Genomic DNA, 17735 nt, shown 5'->3' with positions numbered 1-17735 from the left:
ACACACCTTTCACCAATCTCTTTAAAAGGTAGTTAGCTTAGTTTAGCTTTGCTGGTGCGATATCATTTGGGTTCCTGAACGTGCAAAAGCCAACAACTTTGCAACTACATAGGATATATTAGTGCGTCCAAGTACTGACGCCCTAAAACTTTTGTGATGAATTTGAATTCTATTACAGTGACAAGCAGCTGCGTTGAAGGTAGAGGGCGCCTCGGGGACAATAGTCGGACTCTCAAATTTCTACAATTCTTTTCTGATCTACCACTTGTGGGGGCTCATTTAAAATCCCTTGGAGAAAGAAAGACTATCACCGTCTTACTTTTTCGAAAATCCGAAATTTAATTTTCCCCAAAGAGTTAACACAGGAATGGTGGCCATTTTGAATTTCAAATATAGCAAGATGTTGTGTAATTTGTTTCGATAGTTCCAAACTTTGCACGGTGACACCCGATGTTTATTGTTGATTTGGTAAGAGAATGGTTGAAATTTCATTCAGGAAGTTTAAGCAAAAGTTGAAATCTTTCACTTTCGAAGAGCATACTACCTTAATGAGTCGTGTCAAGACCAAAATAATAGAGACACACCTACACTGAGTCGTGTCAAGACCAAAATACAAGACCAAAATAATAGAGATACAACTACAATGAATCTTGCCGTTGTATGCAACTAATAACAGACTCTGAGTGTTTTAATAGCGTAAAGGAAATTGATATGGAAGATATGCTAGTTTATCACTACAGTTTTCTTATAATTAAAGGCTTGGATTAATATATTAAAGTGTAACGGCTGTTATTTGTTGAAATTTAAAAAGTACAAGCGCTACAACAGAGGAGCATATTAAAACGACATCCGAGTACTGAGTGAATGTGGTCTTTATTCATCAATATAAGGTGTTCGGCCCAAAATACTCTACAGATTAATTACAGAAAATGAAGGACAGCAAATTTGGAAGTTTACTCTCCATTTACATAATTATTTTTCGCATCCTTTCACAACCGCATTTAATGAAATACCTAGGCAGCTAAACGTTGTATGGTAGCTTTATCATCGTCGACCATCAGTTTCTTTCAGAAGTTGGATTAAAATAATTTACAGGAACATACTTTTTTCTCTGATTATCAAAAATGACAAATGAAAAAGAAGTGGTATTAATCTTCAATTACCAAATCTCCCATCAATCTCAACCCGCAAGTAATAGGAAGAACGAAACTTTACAGACATAAAAATCTAGCAACTGGACTCTGAACAATTTAGTAGATGTTGTAAACCAACAACTGTGTTCGAAGAAGTGTATCATCGCCTGCAAATAATGAGCAAAAAAACTTATACAAAATAAGGACAGAGCTGAATACATATCCGAGTAGTATCACGGTAATTCTCCTTAAGCCTCACGCCTTTGTTCAAACTTTCACAAAAGAAATAAATATTTTCGTCCCACAAAACCCTTGAAACAGTAAAATGATGACTTTCACAATTCATCAAAATTTTCAGAGTTGCGTCACCACTAATCATGTTCAAAACTATTTCAAGATGTTTTTATCTCGACACGTTATGGCACGAGACAATAAATCTAGACAATAAATGATTGCTCTCAGAAATATTATATACGCTACGGCTTTCAACGCGTAGACGCCCGCCTCGATCCCTGCTTATCGCATTACTGAGGGTATGAAGTGTTCATTAAAAATTTGTCATTCATTTGTTTTTCATTTAAATTTCGATCTAAGAAACAAATATTCTGCTAGATAAATCTGATACGACAGTTAGGCCTTTAAATCCAAAAAACAATGGGTTTGGTACAGGAAGATGTGTATGAACCAGGCGACATGTAGCGTGTGTGATAAAAATTGCATTCTTTTTTGACACATTTCATTTCAGATGATGCAATCATATTCGATTACGAGTTGGTCTATTCCACGTCTAAAGGGGACTTCTGTAGAGTACCGGTGGACTTTGGCTATGGAGGCCCGGTTGATTCGACCTGTCTGTCATACAAGGCTCTAACGTCAATAGATTTCGATGTCGCTGAGGGGTACATCTACACGGCATCTGATGACAGCGGTGAAATTCGAAAGAGAGCTATACGAGGAGACGACGATTGGGACATTCTGCCTCAGGATGTTACAACTGCAATAAGTGGTAATGATTTAATGTTGATGCATCACACAAATCATTCAGTTCTACGGATGTCATAAACTTTTATATCGAAATATTAAGAGTAAGTGCGCTAATTCTAAACAGAGGTTGTTTGGTAAAGTCACACATCTTCATATTCCTGTCTTTATGCTTTCTTACATGCCTTTTTAGTCTGTAACAATCATGCACAAAATAGATTAATTTTCAGGAAGACAACAAGGGAATCATCAGTTTCATCACCAACTACACAGATTTTATGTGAAAATGACCAACAATATTTGATTTATAAAAAACAACATAATTTTCAATATTTAGTCTGAGCGAAAGCTGGCTTAAAGGTATACTGTCACCTGTAATCTAAATATGCCCATATATGGTCAAAGGGGCGTTCCTTGGTATTCAAAATGCCCATGTGAGGACGCTGTTTTTAAGAGGCGGCCACCCGCTTAAAATCTGTGATTGGTTAGATTTTCTCTTTCCATGGTAACTGTGGCAAAATTGGAACAGGTGACAGTGTACCTTTAAGTTATCTCAAGGGACTTGGTATTGTTTTCCTGAAAGCTATCTGACATCCTGATAACAGCGGCTTTGCTACATAAGCGCATCAACAATACATTGACAAAAGTCCATGATTGGCTTTATACAGCTATTGCAGTCGATTGGGTCCGTCACCATTTATACTGGACTGACTACAGACAAAACAATATTAAAATGGCAGATAGTAATGGCAACTTTGTGACCACCTTAGTATATGAGGTCAATGGTCTGGAAGATGTTGTCGTACATGCTGTTCAGATGTGAGTACAAACCACCATGAATTAGACAGATTTTCCTCGTAGCATCGTGACCAAAACACATGCTGAAAAATTGGGCTAACGATATCTTGCCCTCTTCTGACTGACTTCCTGACTCCTATTAACGAGGTCAGAGACAGTGAAACAATAGAAAATTCCCAGGCCGAAATTGGACGTGCATATTATTTTCTCTTCTTAACAATTCTCGAGGATAATTGATGATCTTGAGGTGATTCTTTAAATCCTGAATATATTATTTTGGATACTTTTGTCATACGTTATACGATAACACATCAGTTGAGACCCTTAGTATTTGAACAAGACGTGAAAATAAGAAAAACGGGTGCATTTTCCATAACCCTTTCGAATCAATAAATGCAGAAATTTTTTTGAGCGATATTCATCATGTTATGTAAGTTGAGGACAGGTAAAGCCAAACTTTATTTTCGTTTGTCACTGAATGCTGGGGAATCGTGGAAAGATATTTGTCTGCCAAATATGTAGGAAACTGTCGAGAGCGTCAACCCATTTTTCATGCCATGAGCGTTGTATGAAATTCATTATAAAATTCATACTTAAATTCCTACATAACCCACCAACTGTGGCATCTGTTTCTTTTCTGAAGGTTTCTGTTTTGGAGTAACGGAGGGTCAAATCCCGGGATCGAGAGATCAGATTTAACAGGGAGATGGCGTAAAGTGATTGTTAGTACTGGCATTAGTTTACCGTCCTACCTAGCAACAGATATCAACAGCGACAGGTAATGAAACTTCGTAACGCCTTTACTTCGACCCGAAGGCAGATATTGTTTACTGGGAAAAGTATATTTGTTTCTGACCCTTGACATCAGGGCAACAGTGAAGTGGAAGATCCAATCCATGTTTTACTTGTCTTTTCCTTTAAAACTCCTACGTCATTGCATTACCAGAACAATCAGTGATTTTGCACACAAACAAATTCTTCCTCGTTCATATATTACTTATATTTATTTAGAGATATACGACAGCTCAGCAAGCAACGTTTCTTTATTCAGGTTGTATGTTGGATGTTTTTCTGGGAACACTACGCAGGCGATTTTTTTGACGTACCAAACAAACAAACAAACAAACAAACAAACATAGAAAGACTTACTTAATGACCAGAATCAAAAACATTTTTGCGTCAGTTTTAGCGTTTTAAGTATGGTATTGACGCTGGGACATGGTCTTGCCGAAGCATAAATCATTTTCTGCTTTTTGAATTTTCCATGACCTCGAATAAAACCGAACATTGAGCAAGCATGAATCGTAAACTGGTACGATGAATTGATTACGACAGCACGTACGTTGTCGACGATAACATCACACAATGCAATACGTCTTATTACGTTGCGACATGCTTCAGAGTGTAGCACAAAGATCACTCTGTTGTACAGCAGACGCAGGTGAACTTTTGTTAGTATTAATGGCGTGTAAATTCTATCCAGGAATTTGATGTAACCGTAATATAAAGCTTGAATAATTGATAACCTGTTTTCAATTTGAAATCATATATATAATGTTCAACGAACAATGTGCATTGGTATTGCAAGATATCATATCGCAGAGCAATCTCGAAGCGCTCTCATGAACAATGGTTAATTTTTGGTTCAGAATTTACTGGACTGATGATGACACAAAGGCAATTGAGTCTGTTGACTTTGAAGGTAATCAGCGGCAGAAGTTCAAGGTATATTCACAAGATGGATTAAATGGATTCGGTGGCCTTACAATATTCCAGGTATAGCTCCTAGGTTAATCTTTGCTAACTGTTTGAATTTGACATGATAAGCAAGCCTTCAGTATGCTCCTCTTTTAGACTTGTAGTTACATTTTTATCGTTCCAACATTCCATTCCAATCATAAATAATTGAAATAAATATATTATAACAACACTAGTGACATTTCCCCTTTTTAAATGTATTGTCACACTCCTGTATCGCAAGCAACTTTACTCAGTGAATTAGCTTGTCGAGAACTAAACAGGGGCGTCACAAAGTTGAGGTTGATGGCTTTATTGAAACTCAGCTGAATCTGACTCATGAACAGCCTGCTATGATCAGGGGACGAAAATGTAGGCCCCTTCAAGTCAAAAGTATCTAGTTGCCCACACAAATCAAAACGTGGCATACAATTTCAAACGCGTATCAAAACGGGTAAAATACTTAACGGAAGTCATCGTACATTTGCGAAAAAGTAAGAAAACTACTTGATTGGATAAAATTAGAAGTTTCAAATACTCGATTTGGAGAAAATCTTAAAGATTTACATGATTTTTCTGATATCACGGATATCAACCGACGCTTTTTAGTAGTTATGATATTCTTGTGAATAAAAATGCGACTTCCAAAACGATAGTCATTAATGTCACATTGTCAAGATTTGTGAAGCCAGGCGTCGATTGTATATGTATAAGCTATTGTTTCATTCTAAGGTTAGTCACGTGTCGATTAAATTGAAGTACCTATATCAATTTCAAATTCTATTCTTACATAAAATGCCAAATTCGTCTACCAGTATCATCATATACATAGTTTGCATTGAAAATTCATTTCTTAACACATGTGTATATTTCAAAGGCCACCTCAAAATTGTTTTCTTGATTAACTTATGCAAATGACGAAAAAGGCACATTTCCCCCGTTGATTGCTACAGGACTTTATCTTCGTATCAAAATTGGGTGAAAACGTCATCGCTGTCAATGAAATATATCAGAAGGAGGATGAGTTACCTCGAAAAGTAGAAAACGTTGACTCATTAACGATGAAAGTCTTCCATAAAGGTCTTCAACCATACCAATCCCCTGGACAAGGTAATCATTTAATTTAACTGGCCAGTAATGCTCACTCTTGATTATTTTTCACTAGTTTTGTTTTTAATGCCAACCATAATTTCTTGTACTCCCCAAAGTATGTTGAGATACACAGTATACAGTTTGTTAACTCAGGGTATTACATGTGTAAAGTGTTTCGTTATTGTTGACAAGTGAATTCTGGTCCGGGCTAGAAGTCAAATGTAAACAATAACAGTATATTTTACACATACAGACGCTATGTTGACGAGCTAATATGTGGGTGTTTTAACACTCTTTGGGAATAGAATAAGATTTTGCAATTGACTCACAAAATAAAAATAATGAAGAACTCATCAAAAGTTAAGATTACTGGCCCTTTCAAATCGTAGATTAATCGGTAGTTTGATGTTACAGTATTAAATGTTTGAGTGACGGAGTTAAGGTAATGTTAATTACAGCAGAGCAGGAGAAAGTGTTTCCTGCTTAAGGCTGCGTTCACAAAAATCGGTTAGGGGACTGGAGGAATTCAGGGGGGATTTGAAAATTTTGGGGGTAGTAGAGGGGGGACTTGAAAATTTTGCTCTACCTGTGGGGGGACTTGAAAATTTTTTGGTTCCCTTTTTATGTTTTACATTTTCCACTTCAAATTTTTGTAGGTAATTCAATGAAAAATGAATACCATTTCTATGTCATCCAATTGTTGTAATGTTTGTAAAAGTTCAACAAAATCTAGAACCATTTTGTTATATTTCATGACTTTTATCTCGAAAAATCTAAACATGTGTGATTTGTTGTAAAAAACCAAACAAGCCTATAAATAACATGGCAGAAGCTGCAAATGTTGGTGATTTTTGCAATATTTCTATGCAATATATAAACTAAAGTTTCTTGCTGTCTCCCTACAGCATGCTCAAACACACAATATTCAGTTTGTCGACAAAACCTGTATATATAAATATATGTTTAGGTCATAATTTAATTAGAGTCCAGATGGATAGTCAGTTGTCAGTGATACAAATGCATGGTACACATACACAGGCTGTAATAGCAAGCTGAATACTGGACAGTTCAACATGCTGTAGGGAGTAGAACAAGAACTCAGTGTCACTGTCACTACATACCAGAGCAGTGATAGAGATAGCTCTGACTCTGATGTACATGGTAGTTGAAGAAGAGTTTGTGTCATGACATACAGGCAAGAGAGCAACATATGGAAGACCAGACTTGAAAAGTTACCGTGAAATTTTGAATTTTGGCATTTAAGAATAATCAAATATTAAAGAAACAAGATGGGGACACGATTCTTGATTTTCTAAATTTTCACATTCTTGTCATAAAATAATACAAAAGTAAAACTTGACCAGTAAAGACTAAATGAAAAAATATGTGAATAAATGGAATTATTTATTTTTTAACCAAATTTGCCATTATTACACCCAAAATTTCAGAGATTAAAACATTTATTTGATGGAATATTTTAGCCTTCCAGTATTGTCAATTTTGAGTAGCATCTAATTCATATATGTCTTATACTTTTGAAACAAATTTTTGGTAGGTCACTGTACTCAGTTTTTTACAATATGGCAATTAGCCAGAATTCACAATTTGCCCACTCTCTCATGATCGTCATTTTATGTGCTTTTCGGCAGGAGCAATTGACCTGGCCAGGGTTGGATTAACTCAAGTTGGCTTAGGCTAATACATCGAAAAAGTTCCCTGGTGCCTTTGAAATGAATCAATTTAAGATCTTGTCTAGAAATATGACTTTAAAAAGTGCTATATAACAGGTAGTGTTGAACACCTGCGAGCGGAACGCCGCAATACGTGATTTTTTCTGCATGCATATCCTTTTCAAATACGCGGGCTTGTGATAGTTGGGGGGGACTTGAAAAATTTTGATCATATAGAGGTGGGCAATTAAAATTTGTTTAGGGTATTGAGAGGGGATCTGAAAAAATAAGATTTCAATCGCGATTTCTCCAGCCCCTCCCCCCAATCGTTATTTGTGAACGCAGCCTAAGTTGCATAGATTCGATGTATCAGGGAACCTACACTTTAGCAAAAACTGCGAGACTGGGGCGAAAAGTGACACTTTCTCGTAATTGATGAGAATGTCTTGTTATTCTCACTGCTCACCAGTGAGAATTCAAAAATTCAAAAATTTTCACCGGTGAGCAGTGAGAGATGCACTCCTTGGTGAGATGACAGATTCTCACTGGTGAGAATGGAAATTCTCACCACGCACTGTTAGAATGGTATTTTTTACTGTGAGAATGTATCATACTCATCGTTCACTGGTGAGAACCAACCAGACTCGCTTTTCATTGGTGAGAGTCAGACAGACTTGTTGTTCACAGGTGTGAATCAGTCTGGCTAATTCTCACTCGTGAATAATGAATCTAGATGATTCTAACCAGTAAATGATAAGTATAATACATTCTTACCCTGAAAATTACCATTCTCACAGTACTTGGTGAGAATTTCCATTCTCAAAGGTGAGAATCTCTTATCTCTCTCTTATGCACTCCTTGGTGAGTCACCAAGGAGTGCATTTCTCACTAACCACCAGTGAGAATTCAAAAAATTCTCACTATTAGCAGTGAGAATGACAAGAGATTCTCACCAAATGCGAGAAAGCGTCACTTTCTCGCTCCAGTCTCGCAATGTTTTCCTATATAGACAATGCTCACGTTTTATAGGTCAACTGTCTTCCATCATTTGTATTTCCTGTTGGGGAGATAGCATTACCTCTTCAATCAGATAAATCGGGCCATCAAAGCTGTGACTTTTACATGAAATCAGTGAAAAACATCGACAACTATATTGTCTGACAAAACGCATCCACTGGATGGTACCAGATATCACTCAAATAGGTGCCGCACAAACAGGTTTAGAAAAACTTTGTGCTCTCATCAATAAGGATTCTCAACTGATTATCTACCAGGTGAATAACTCATCACGGATACGGCTACCGTCATTCTTTTACATTGTACTGTTGTTGATTGACAAGTCCAGTGTTTGGAATTTGGAACTGCACTTTCAATCTTTGTCATCACCGTGTATTTTATTTATCGTGAAATATTTATTTTTAAGGCTGTGTACACCTCAACGCATTTCCATTTTACATTGGATTAACAAAGGATAATAATAGGTACACTGTTGACAAAGTGGGCTGGACTTCTTTAATGAATGACATAAATAAAAGGGCGTTTCACGATCGACTTATTGGACACATGAATTTACAAATATTGATTTTTAGTTATGAAAGTGGTGAAAATTGTCAGTGATACTTTAAACACCATTTACGGATTGATATGTTCCTTTCCCCAAAGGTGATTGTGCGGAAAACGAGGGAATTTGCGACGAGTTGTGTATAGATACAGAGAACGGAGTCGTGTGTTTATGTTCTGATAGACACAGCCATCTTAACTGCACACCAGGTACTGTACCTTTTTGCCATTAAAATCACCCTCACCTATAGTATAAAATACAACACCAGTCTACAATGTTGTAAAGAGTATGAACGATGATATATGCCAGTAGTCCACATAAACACTTCTAAATGTGTATCGAGAATCAAAACGGCGCGCACCGAACAATATTGAAATTGCCTGGATCAACAGACAATTACAATATTATGATCTATACTCTCTCTCTCTCTCTCTCTCTCTCTCTCTCTCTCTCTCTCTCTCTCTCTTATACTCTCTCTCTCTCTCTCTCTCTCTCTCTCTCTCTCTCTCTCTCAGTTTATAGGTGTCCGATAATATTCCCAAACGGTAAGGTCGATGCACAATGTGATAATCGAAATGGTCAGTCTTGTCGATATACATGTGATGATGATTTTAATCCTGCCACGGACGACGAAATAGAATGCTCCACCAGTGGTGAATGGAATATTCCACACGATGAGCTTTGCACAAAAAGTAAGCTGCGGTTCGTTAAAATGGGAAAGTCTTGTATGGAGACTCGGAATATTAAATTTGGAAACATACTGCATTCGCCTTCTCAAATGTTAGAGAAGTGCATCACTTCCATCCTTCACTAAGATTAGGTCCCAACATATACACTTGCCAATCTTCATCCCAACCTACCATCATCAATAGTTTGATTCAACTTGAAGCAAACATATAAGCACCTGAAGCAAATATAGGAAATAATCAACCAAAGTGATACATGATTGTGTTACACTCATGCAAGTAAACGTTGCCACAGCAAATATATGTGATGTATTGTCATTTTTATTGTAATAATGCTCTGCGATCCTGCATCGAGCACCGTGTTATATGTCACACACAGACATATCCACTCCCACACACTGACAGACATATCAACACAGACACACATACACATACATATATGTGTGAATGTATATATGTACAAACAGACACATACATACATATATATATACTTCTGACCATATATATATATATATATATATATATATATATATATATATATATATATATATATATATATATATTATACAATATAGTCAGAAGTAGTCATACAGTTTAAATTTACTTGGGAGGAAATAAGTACAGCAATGGTGTATAGTAACGTCATGCAAATGCAAAGAGTGGATCATTATGTGTTCTCTAAGATGGTGTCTGATGATATTTATCTATCTATCTATCTGTATATATATATATATATATATATATATATATATATATATATATGTATGTATGTATGTATGTATGAATATATATGTATGAATATATATGTATGAATATATATGTGTTATATATATATATATGTATGAATATATATGTATGAAATAGTATGTGTATATATATATATACTATATATATATATATATATATATATATATATATATATATATATTATATTATATTATTATTTTATTGCCTTCCAGTCAATTTGTGCCAGGACAACCCGTGTAAGAATAATGGAACTTGTTTACAGTTGGGTAAGACATTCAACTGTACATGTGCTCCTGGATGGGAAGGAGAGTTATGTGATCGGTCAACAAAGGAAGGTAATATAATTTTCACAAACTTCAACACCGACTTATTATTATTATTATTATTATTATTATTATTATTTAGCGTCAGTCAATGTACCGGTAAGTCATTTTGGTAAAAATCGCTTTGCTATATGTATTAACGTTGTTATTTTAGTCTGGAGCGAGAGAGAGAGAGAGAGAGAGAGAGAGAGAGAGAGAGAGAGAGAGAGAGAGGGAGAGAGAGAGAGAGAGAGAGAGAGAGAGAGAGTCTGATCTCAACTTCGGGAGTTGGCGGAACTCGTCCATTGAAGGTATCGCCATGGTTTGGAGCTAGTGCCATCTTTTGGTTTGAAAAGACCTTTAAGCAGCCACGTAGTTTGTTTTTAGACTTCGTTTATAAATGACCGAGGAACGTTTCTTCAACAAGACTTTGACTAACATTATAATATTAAGTGTCTGCGGTTTTGTCTCCGAGTCTCCATTCAAATTATCGGGCGCGACAATAATAATTCAATGAAAGGCACCCTAGTCTTACACTTTAATAGTGCTTAAAAACTATCTACTGTTGATTGACCGATCAGAGTGCTCAATTCAGGGTGTTTCATTTACTCGTAAAGCCTTGGTCACCAAATTCCAGAAACGAATGACAGCGCCGTAGTAAAGTACTGTCCAATCAAAAGTGAACATGTCATATTCTGTAGACATCTGGTACGTTTTTCCCTAATATTCAAATTTGGTAACATAGAGGAAACCTGCTGCAACACAAAATCGGCTGTGGCACAAACATTTAAACTAATGTGCCCTAGGGCATTTATAGGATGTTCCATTGCATTGGAAGGCTATTTCACAAATAAAAGTTTTAATTCATATCCTAAACATGTTACATTGACAAAGGGGACGGTTGACGTAAACACATTGAAAACGAAAATATATCAGTTAGGCCAGGAAGAAAAAATAAATTGTTCATCGGAATCGCCGCTTCTACTTTGGCATATTTGGAATTTATTTATTTTTTTTTGATCGCGGCAAATTCTTACTTCCGCATTACAAATATTTTTAGTACTGCCGCTGGTGGCGCCCTACACTGTGTCGGGTTTTCGCGGGCACGGGATTTTGAATGAGACTTCATACGTGTTCGGACTTAGTTGACCGCCAACACGTTGTTGTGACGTCTGAATTTGGCGAATCACGACGCAAAGTGGGTCGATTTGGCCAGAAATTTGCTCGTTTTGTAAAGGTTAGTACATGTCACACATGAGTATTAATTTGATCGCCAACATTCGACGTGATGGCCAACAGTTAGTTCCAGAGACGCTATTCAGTCAGTGTTTGTCCTGAATTACGTTCGGCGATTTGTTCAACAAGATCGTGACAGACAGATGGACGGTGCATCCGATTGAATGAAAATTGCATTGAAAGTATAAAAATTTACGGCAATGACAAAACACATGGTTGCGTCGATGTTAAAGTACGATCTGAATGATGACTATATAACTTCACTCCGATCACAGTACAGTGTTGTTAGACCATTGTGTAAAATGTGTATATATAGACAGTGGTAAAGAGGCCAAAACATGGGGCCAAAGTAAAATGAAAAAACTCAGATGCTAGGTCCCACCAGGACAATATTAAAGGACAATACTGAATTGTTGAATTTCAGTGATTTGCTGTACATTTCAGTTTTATTCTGAGAGAATGTTGAAATGCTCAGAATATGTTGTGCAAACACTAACTGTGAATGTAATGGCCTATGTTATTGTTGGGAAATATAGTATTGAATTCAGTTACCAGTATCAGTGTTTCTTGTCTGAGATATTTCTGGTAAAAAGGGAAACAATTATCTTGCCTTGTCTGCATCTGTGCAAAAATGCCACCGCGTTTACCTTCGGCCTAAAAAAAATTAAAAAAAAAAATTTCGCTCGCCGCTCCTGGGACTTGGTCCAAAATCCGATGAACAAGATTTTTTTTTCTCTGGCCTTAGGGGCGATAGTTTTTAAGTCGGATAAAACCCTCGTACTCGGGCTCTTCTGGTATAAAAAGTTCAACCCTACGATAAAATGTCTCGGCCTGCGGCCTCGACATTTTATCGATTGGTTGGCCTTTATATACCAGAAGAGCCCTCGTACTCGGGCTTTATCCTATACATAACAAAAAACAAAGGCATATAAAGGAAATCCCAGACACGGATTGGAAGGATATTACTAAGGCTTGTCAATGCACAAATTTCAACCAGAAATCGTGCAGTGTGTTCGCTGAAGGGAGGAAAAACTGATTTGTGGAAGGTTCAGCCGAACGCTTGTCACGTGACTATGATGCAAATAATGACTATGTACTGTACATGGTCGGATTTCCCAATATCAGGGCTTTCAGAAAAGATACTTTATTGGGGTTTGAGTCTTCTACAATTGAGAAAAAATAAAAGTCTGAAAGTGTCTGTAAGGTGTGTAGCTATACCTTAAAAACATTTCTCTTTCCTTTGTTTGCTTCGTGAAGGCGATTTCTACTCTCTGCTTCCGGGGATTCATATAGAAATGCCTGTGTGGACGAAACAAACAAGGCCAGAGAATACATAAATGCTGGATAGTGACTTTGGATATTTATTTTCGACACAACAAACTACAGTAATTGCTGAACATGTTGTAGTAATAATTGTAATGCCCGCGCCCACCGAGTAACGTTTGTCTTCACATCACGGACCATCGGACGGAAAGCGTGTAAAATTAACCATGAATAATAATATCACAGTACATTTCTACGGATAATGAAATAAACTTCGGTTAAAACATAGACAGAACACTCTACTGTCTATGGTTAAAAACATACAGATCTTACCATTACGAACATATTTCCCAATGCTGTTGCAGCACATGAGACAGATAGCCGCCTAAAAAGTCATTCTAAACAGCTGAACCGCCAAGATGTTGTGTTTTGCCTCGAGTCAAATTTTAAGGGCTACCAAAAAATAGGAAAACGATCTCTGTGTAATCTTTGTATTGGTAAACATTTTTCTTTGTCAGTTTTAGATGCGTGTTACGATTTATTCATACGAAGTCTTTCGAAGGTAAATCTAGCCAGTCTTTGTTCAGTTTTGCAAACTTCAAACGATAAAATGAATGTCATCATAATTGTTGTCGTCGTCGTCGTCGTTGTTGTTGTTGTTGTTGCTGCTGCTGCTGCTGTTCTTGTTAGGGTTAGTTTTATTATTAGCAAACTTAGACTTCAGCTCAAACACCATTAAAGTTCCCGTTTTAGGAAAATTTCTTTGCAAAATATACCCGCTCTATGTTAAGATAGTATGCAACTTGAAAGTGAAAGACTTAAACTGTTGCTCAAACTTTCCTCAATGAAAGTGTCAACAATTCTCCTACCAAAGCAAGAATGAAAACTAGGGGTGACAATGCAAAGTTTGGTACTGGAGAAATAACTTACCTGAGCTGACATTTACCGATATTTGAAATTCAAAATGACCGCTATCCCTGTGTTAGCTTTATAGGGAAAAATACAATTTTCGATGTTCGAAAAACTAAGACGATGAAAATTATTCTTACTACTCCAACAGCGTAAGAAAGAATCCCCCAAAGGCGGTAGATCAGAAAAGAATTGTAAAAGTTTGGGAATATTTTCCCGAGACGCATTCTACAGTAAGCGTAGTCTGGCAGAGACCCTGCGATTCGCGTTCTTCCCTGTAAAACAGTTGGAACACGCGCGCGCCCTTCAAAGACGTGACGCGAATCCCAGGGTCTGGACGTTCTTGCAAACGACCGGTCGGATTTCTGCCTGATCCGGGTACTTTACAGAACTCTACGCATCCGTAAATCAAAAGCAAATGACAAGTACCATAGCCAAATAAAATGTAAAATGACAAATAAAAACATACCGCGTATATAGGTCTATTAGCTACTAGTATAATATTCACTAAGCCCAGTTAGATAGGTTTTTCTTTTGACGTCACCATCCTTATGAATATTCATATCCTTGCAAGAACCGACAGTCCCTGTGTCTGGCAGCGCGTCTTCTCACAGCACAGCGTAGCTTTCGAATGCAGACCCATCGTGGCGCGCACAAAACCAGGCACAGCGACTGTGGAGAGTCTACAGTAAGTGCTGAGAGGACTACGGAGTACGGAAATTCCGAATATTGTACGCCAGGAATGTCTGCTCTCTGCGCTAAACTCTGTGTTTGCAGTCGGTCTGTAAAGTCAATGCTCTCGCCGTAGGGTGGTAATCAGACCTTTATTTGGTCAAGGATAAGAAAACTCGCAAAAATTTACGAGAATTTACCCGCCAAATGTCCAGTTGGAACCATGACGACCTCACGCTTGCAAAAGCGGGTCGGTGACACCGTTTTATGTACATTAGATTTATAATGGTTGTCAAAGCGTTTGCTGTATCAGATGTAAGGGTACACGGTGTTATGGTCAGACAATATACCTAAATCATGGATGATTAGAACGTATCTCCGAACATACATGTGTGTCATATACTTTCTGCAAAACAAAGTAAATTGATTGTATTGTGCGGAAGTTGACGTAATTGCGCCTAGCAACACTCGCAAATAAAAGGTCGCTTCAACCTAATCACGTCTTAGGTTATCTGGGTTCAACGCCACAGATTCTGTAAATAATTGAAAAAGAAGAAATTGCGTGGAAATATTAAGTTAATCGTTAGGCCAACAGGTGATCAACTGAACTGTAAAATCTGCATCGGAATGAATTTTAAAAAAAAGTTTATTATTGCTTTTCCATTTCCAAAACAAAATACTGTGTTTTTCTTCAATTTGTTCTTTTAGATGTGCATCTCATATTTGTTTTGTTTCGAAATGAAATATTTGTTTTCTACAACATTGAGCAGAGTTACATTACGCATTTCAAAATAGGAATTAGCAATAAGAAAGTTATAGAGAGTAGCGGCAATGATTCAGATGAGAGGAACTACAAAATGTACATAGAATAAAATGTATTAGATATATATGTTCATCAAATTACAGTAGCCATCAAATACACGCTGAGAATGAAATGAACGCTGCGTAGGTTATGTGAAAAGTAACAAATATCACCCTTCTTTTACTTCACTGTGGGGCTGGCACTTTGCTGTGCTTCGGATCGATAAAGCGTGAGTTTAACATTCGTAAACAATCCACTGTATATTGGCAACAATGTTTTTTTGGTCAGTTTCTGCAAGATCCACCAAAATGTCGGATGGTTTTCCCTCTCAACATGGGCTCCAGTACTAACATTGTTGTTGTTGTTGTTGCTGTTGATGTCTTTGTTGCTGTTATTGTTACAAGCTTCACTTTGTTCCTTTTCTTCAGGGTTATCTGTGTTTTTGGTAATTATAATAGTACTCAGCGTCACCCTCTTCCTTTTAGCCTGTGTATTATTGGTGTGGTGTTTAAAAAGGTAAGATACAGCTTTTTAGATATATTTCTGAAATCAGGCGACATCGGCGCTTAAACTTTTTGAACTTCAGTCATGTGACACTATACAAGACAGTGTTATAACTATCAAGTGATAAATAACGACTGCATGGCCTTTTTCATTCGACGTATTTTATTCCTCTGATATTTAAATAGATACTGATTTCACATCTGTTTAAAAGTTACTTTGTATTCTTTTACAAGTTATGTAAAATCGGCTTATTTTGAATTAATATCATTAAAAGCAGATTTTTACAATAAGATATTGAAGCATGGCAACATTGGCAAATGACAAATCATGGTCGCTTACAGCCTTCTGTTGTGTAAACTTGGCTTTCAGGGGTTCTGGAGATGCTTGCTCTTGTAGTTGCATGGAAGAGAAGGTAGACGATGAAAGACCACCGACAATAACAGGGGAGCTCATGAAAGTTTTGAGCCATATAGTATATCCAACAGCTCCGTCCGCTGTGCCAAATCCCTACGAAACCACGTCAAGTGAGATGCAACAGAGAGTTCAAGCCACTGAGTCTACTGCGTCAAAACCGCGTCTGATATCAATTACTATGAAGCGCAAAATGAGGCGATCGGGCGACGATGCCTATGATGATGATGCAGACTGCTCTTCGTCCCATAACATATACAATGTACCAACAAACAGTGTTGTTGAATTGATACCAGAAGTGACCGAGGAAGAGGAAGAAGAGGAAGGTTACACCACGATGAGCCAGCATTTGCCTGAGTATGACGCTCTTAATACATCTGATCCAGGACAGAAATACCTACAGCAGCCGCCCCCAGCGGTTGGAGTTAAAATGGACGATAATTCATATGCCATTATGAAAGCTTCAGTGCTCGAAAGTGAAGATGAGAACTATGTTGCACCAAGTGAAATAGCGGGCAGTGCACAGGATGAATCATTTGGACTGCATATGCAGGACGGGAACCAGCAGATTATTCCAGCTTTCAGCGGTAACGAATACGTGGGAACGGATGACATTTCCACATTGGACGATAGAGAAGGAATACCGAGACCCGAAACATCACGTGCAGCCTGCGGCGCCGACTATGATGGACTCTCTGAGGAATACTACGTGAATGCAGACAAGGATGATCATGAAGATTGTCTTCCGTTAAGGACTTCACTTGCCCCGGTCAAATCCACTATGCCATCCAAAGTGCATCACTCTGATACAGAAATAGAATACTTCAAGCCGTATCAACCAAATTCCGATGAGGGAGCACTGGCCTTGCAATCTCGGTCTGAAGGAGACAGGACATCCTTTGTTTAATGAGAGAATGGCAGTCATTTTGTTTCTGATGTCAAAATTTTAAAGTTTGATAAATATATATATATATATATATATATATATATATATATATATATATATATGTGTGTTGTGTGTGTGGGGGTGGTGTGGTTTTTTTTTTTTTTTTTTTTTTGTGTGTTGTATGTATGTATGTATGTATGTATGTATGCATGTATGTATGTGTATGTATGTATATATAAATTACATAAATTGCTTCAAGTGCAAAGTATTAATATATGTTACTCGGGTTTCATGCATCCTGCAATCTTCAGACAGAAGTGAAAAAATTCTTAGCTCTACACTCTC

The 17735-nt window shown here is 37.2% G+C and overlaps 2 protein-coding genes across 2 annotated transcripts in view; both read left to right on the top strand.

Moving 5' to 3' along the window:
• The window catches only part of LOC139114005 (low-density lipoprotein receptor-related protein 5-like), a 30322-nt gene extending 20536 nt beyond the window's left edge, over positions 1-9786 (top strand). The window contains exons 7-13 of the mRNA XM_070675478.1: positions 1879-2139; positions 2783-2933; positions 3556-3690; positions 4562-4688; positions 5603-5759; positions 9074-9181; positions 9488-9786. Of these exons, the coding sequence (XP_070531579.1) occupies positions 1879-2139; positions 2783-2933; positions 3556-3690; positions 4562-4688; positions 5603-5759; positions 9074-9181; positions 9488-9786 (1238 nt within the window). The remainder of the gene's footprint in view (positions 1-1878; positions 2140-2782; positions 2934-3555; positions 3691-4561; positions 4689-5602; positions 5760-9073; positions 9182-9487) is intronic.
• Positions 9787-10625: 839 nt separating this feature from the next.
• LOC139114759 (uncharacterized) lies at positions 10626-17419 on the top strand. Its single transcript, XM_070676651.1, has 3 exons — positions 10626-10740; positions 16018-16105; positions 16463-17419. The coding sequence occupies exon 3, from the start codon at positions 16494-16496 to the stop codon at positions 17409-17411; it is 918 nt and encodes a 305-aa protein (XP_070532752.1). The 5' UTR covers positions 10626-10740; positions 16018-16105; positions 16463-16493; the 3' UTR covers positions 17412-17419.
• Positions 17420-17735: the final 316 nt, after the last annotated feature.

Source organism: Ptychodera flava, chromosome 16 (genome assembly GCF_041260155.1).
Source record: "Ptychodera flava strain L36383 chromosome 16, AS_Pfla_20210202, whole genome shotgun sequence".
Classification (NCBI taxonomy): domain Eukaryota; kingdom Metazoa; phylum Hemichordata; class Enteropneusta; family Ptychoderidae; genus Ptychodera; species Ptychodera flava.
Note: the sequence above shows the minus strand (reverse complement) of the source record. Positions and strands in the feature narration are given on the sequence as shown.

What these genes read in the sequence shown, in the direction of transcription:
- LOC139114759 (XM_070676651.1), top strand. Translation starts at nt 16,494, where the DNA reads ATGGAAGAGAAGGTAGACGATGAAAGACCACCGACAATAACAGGGGAG.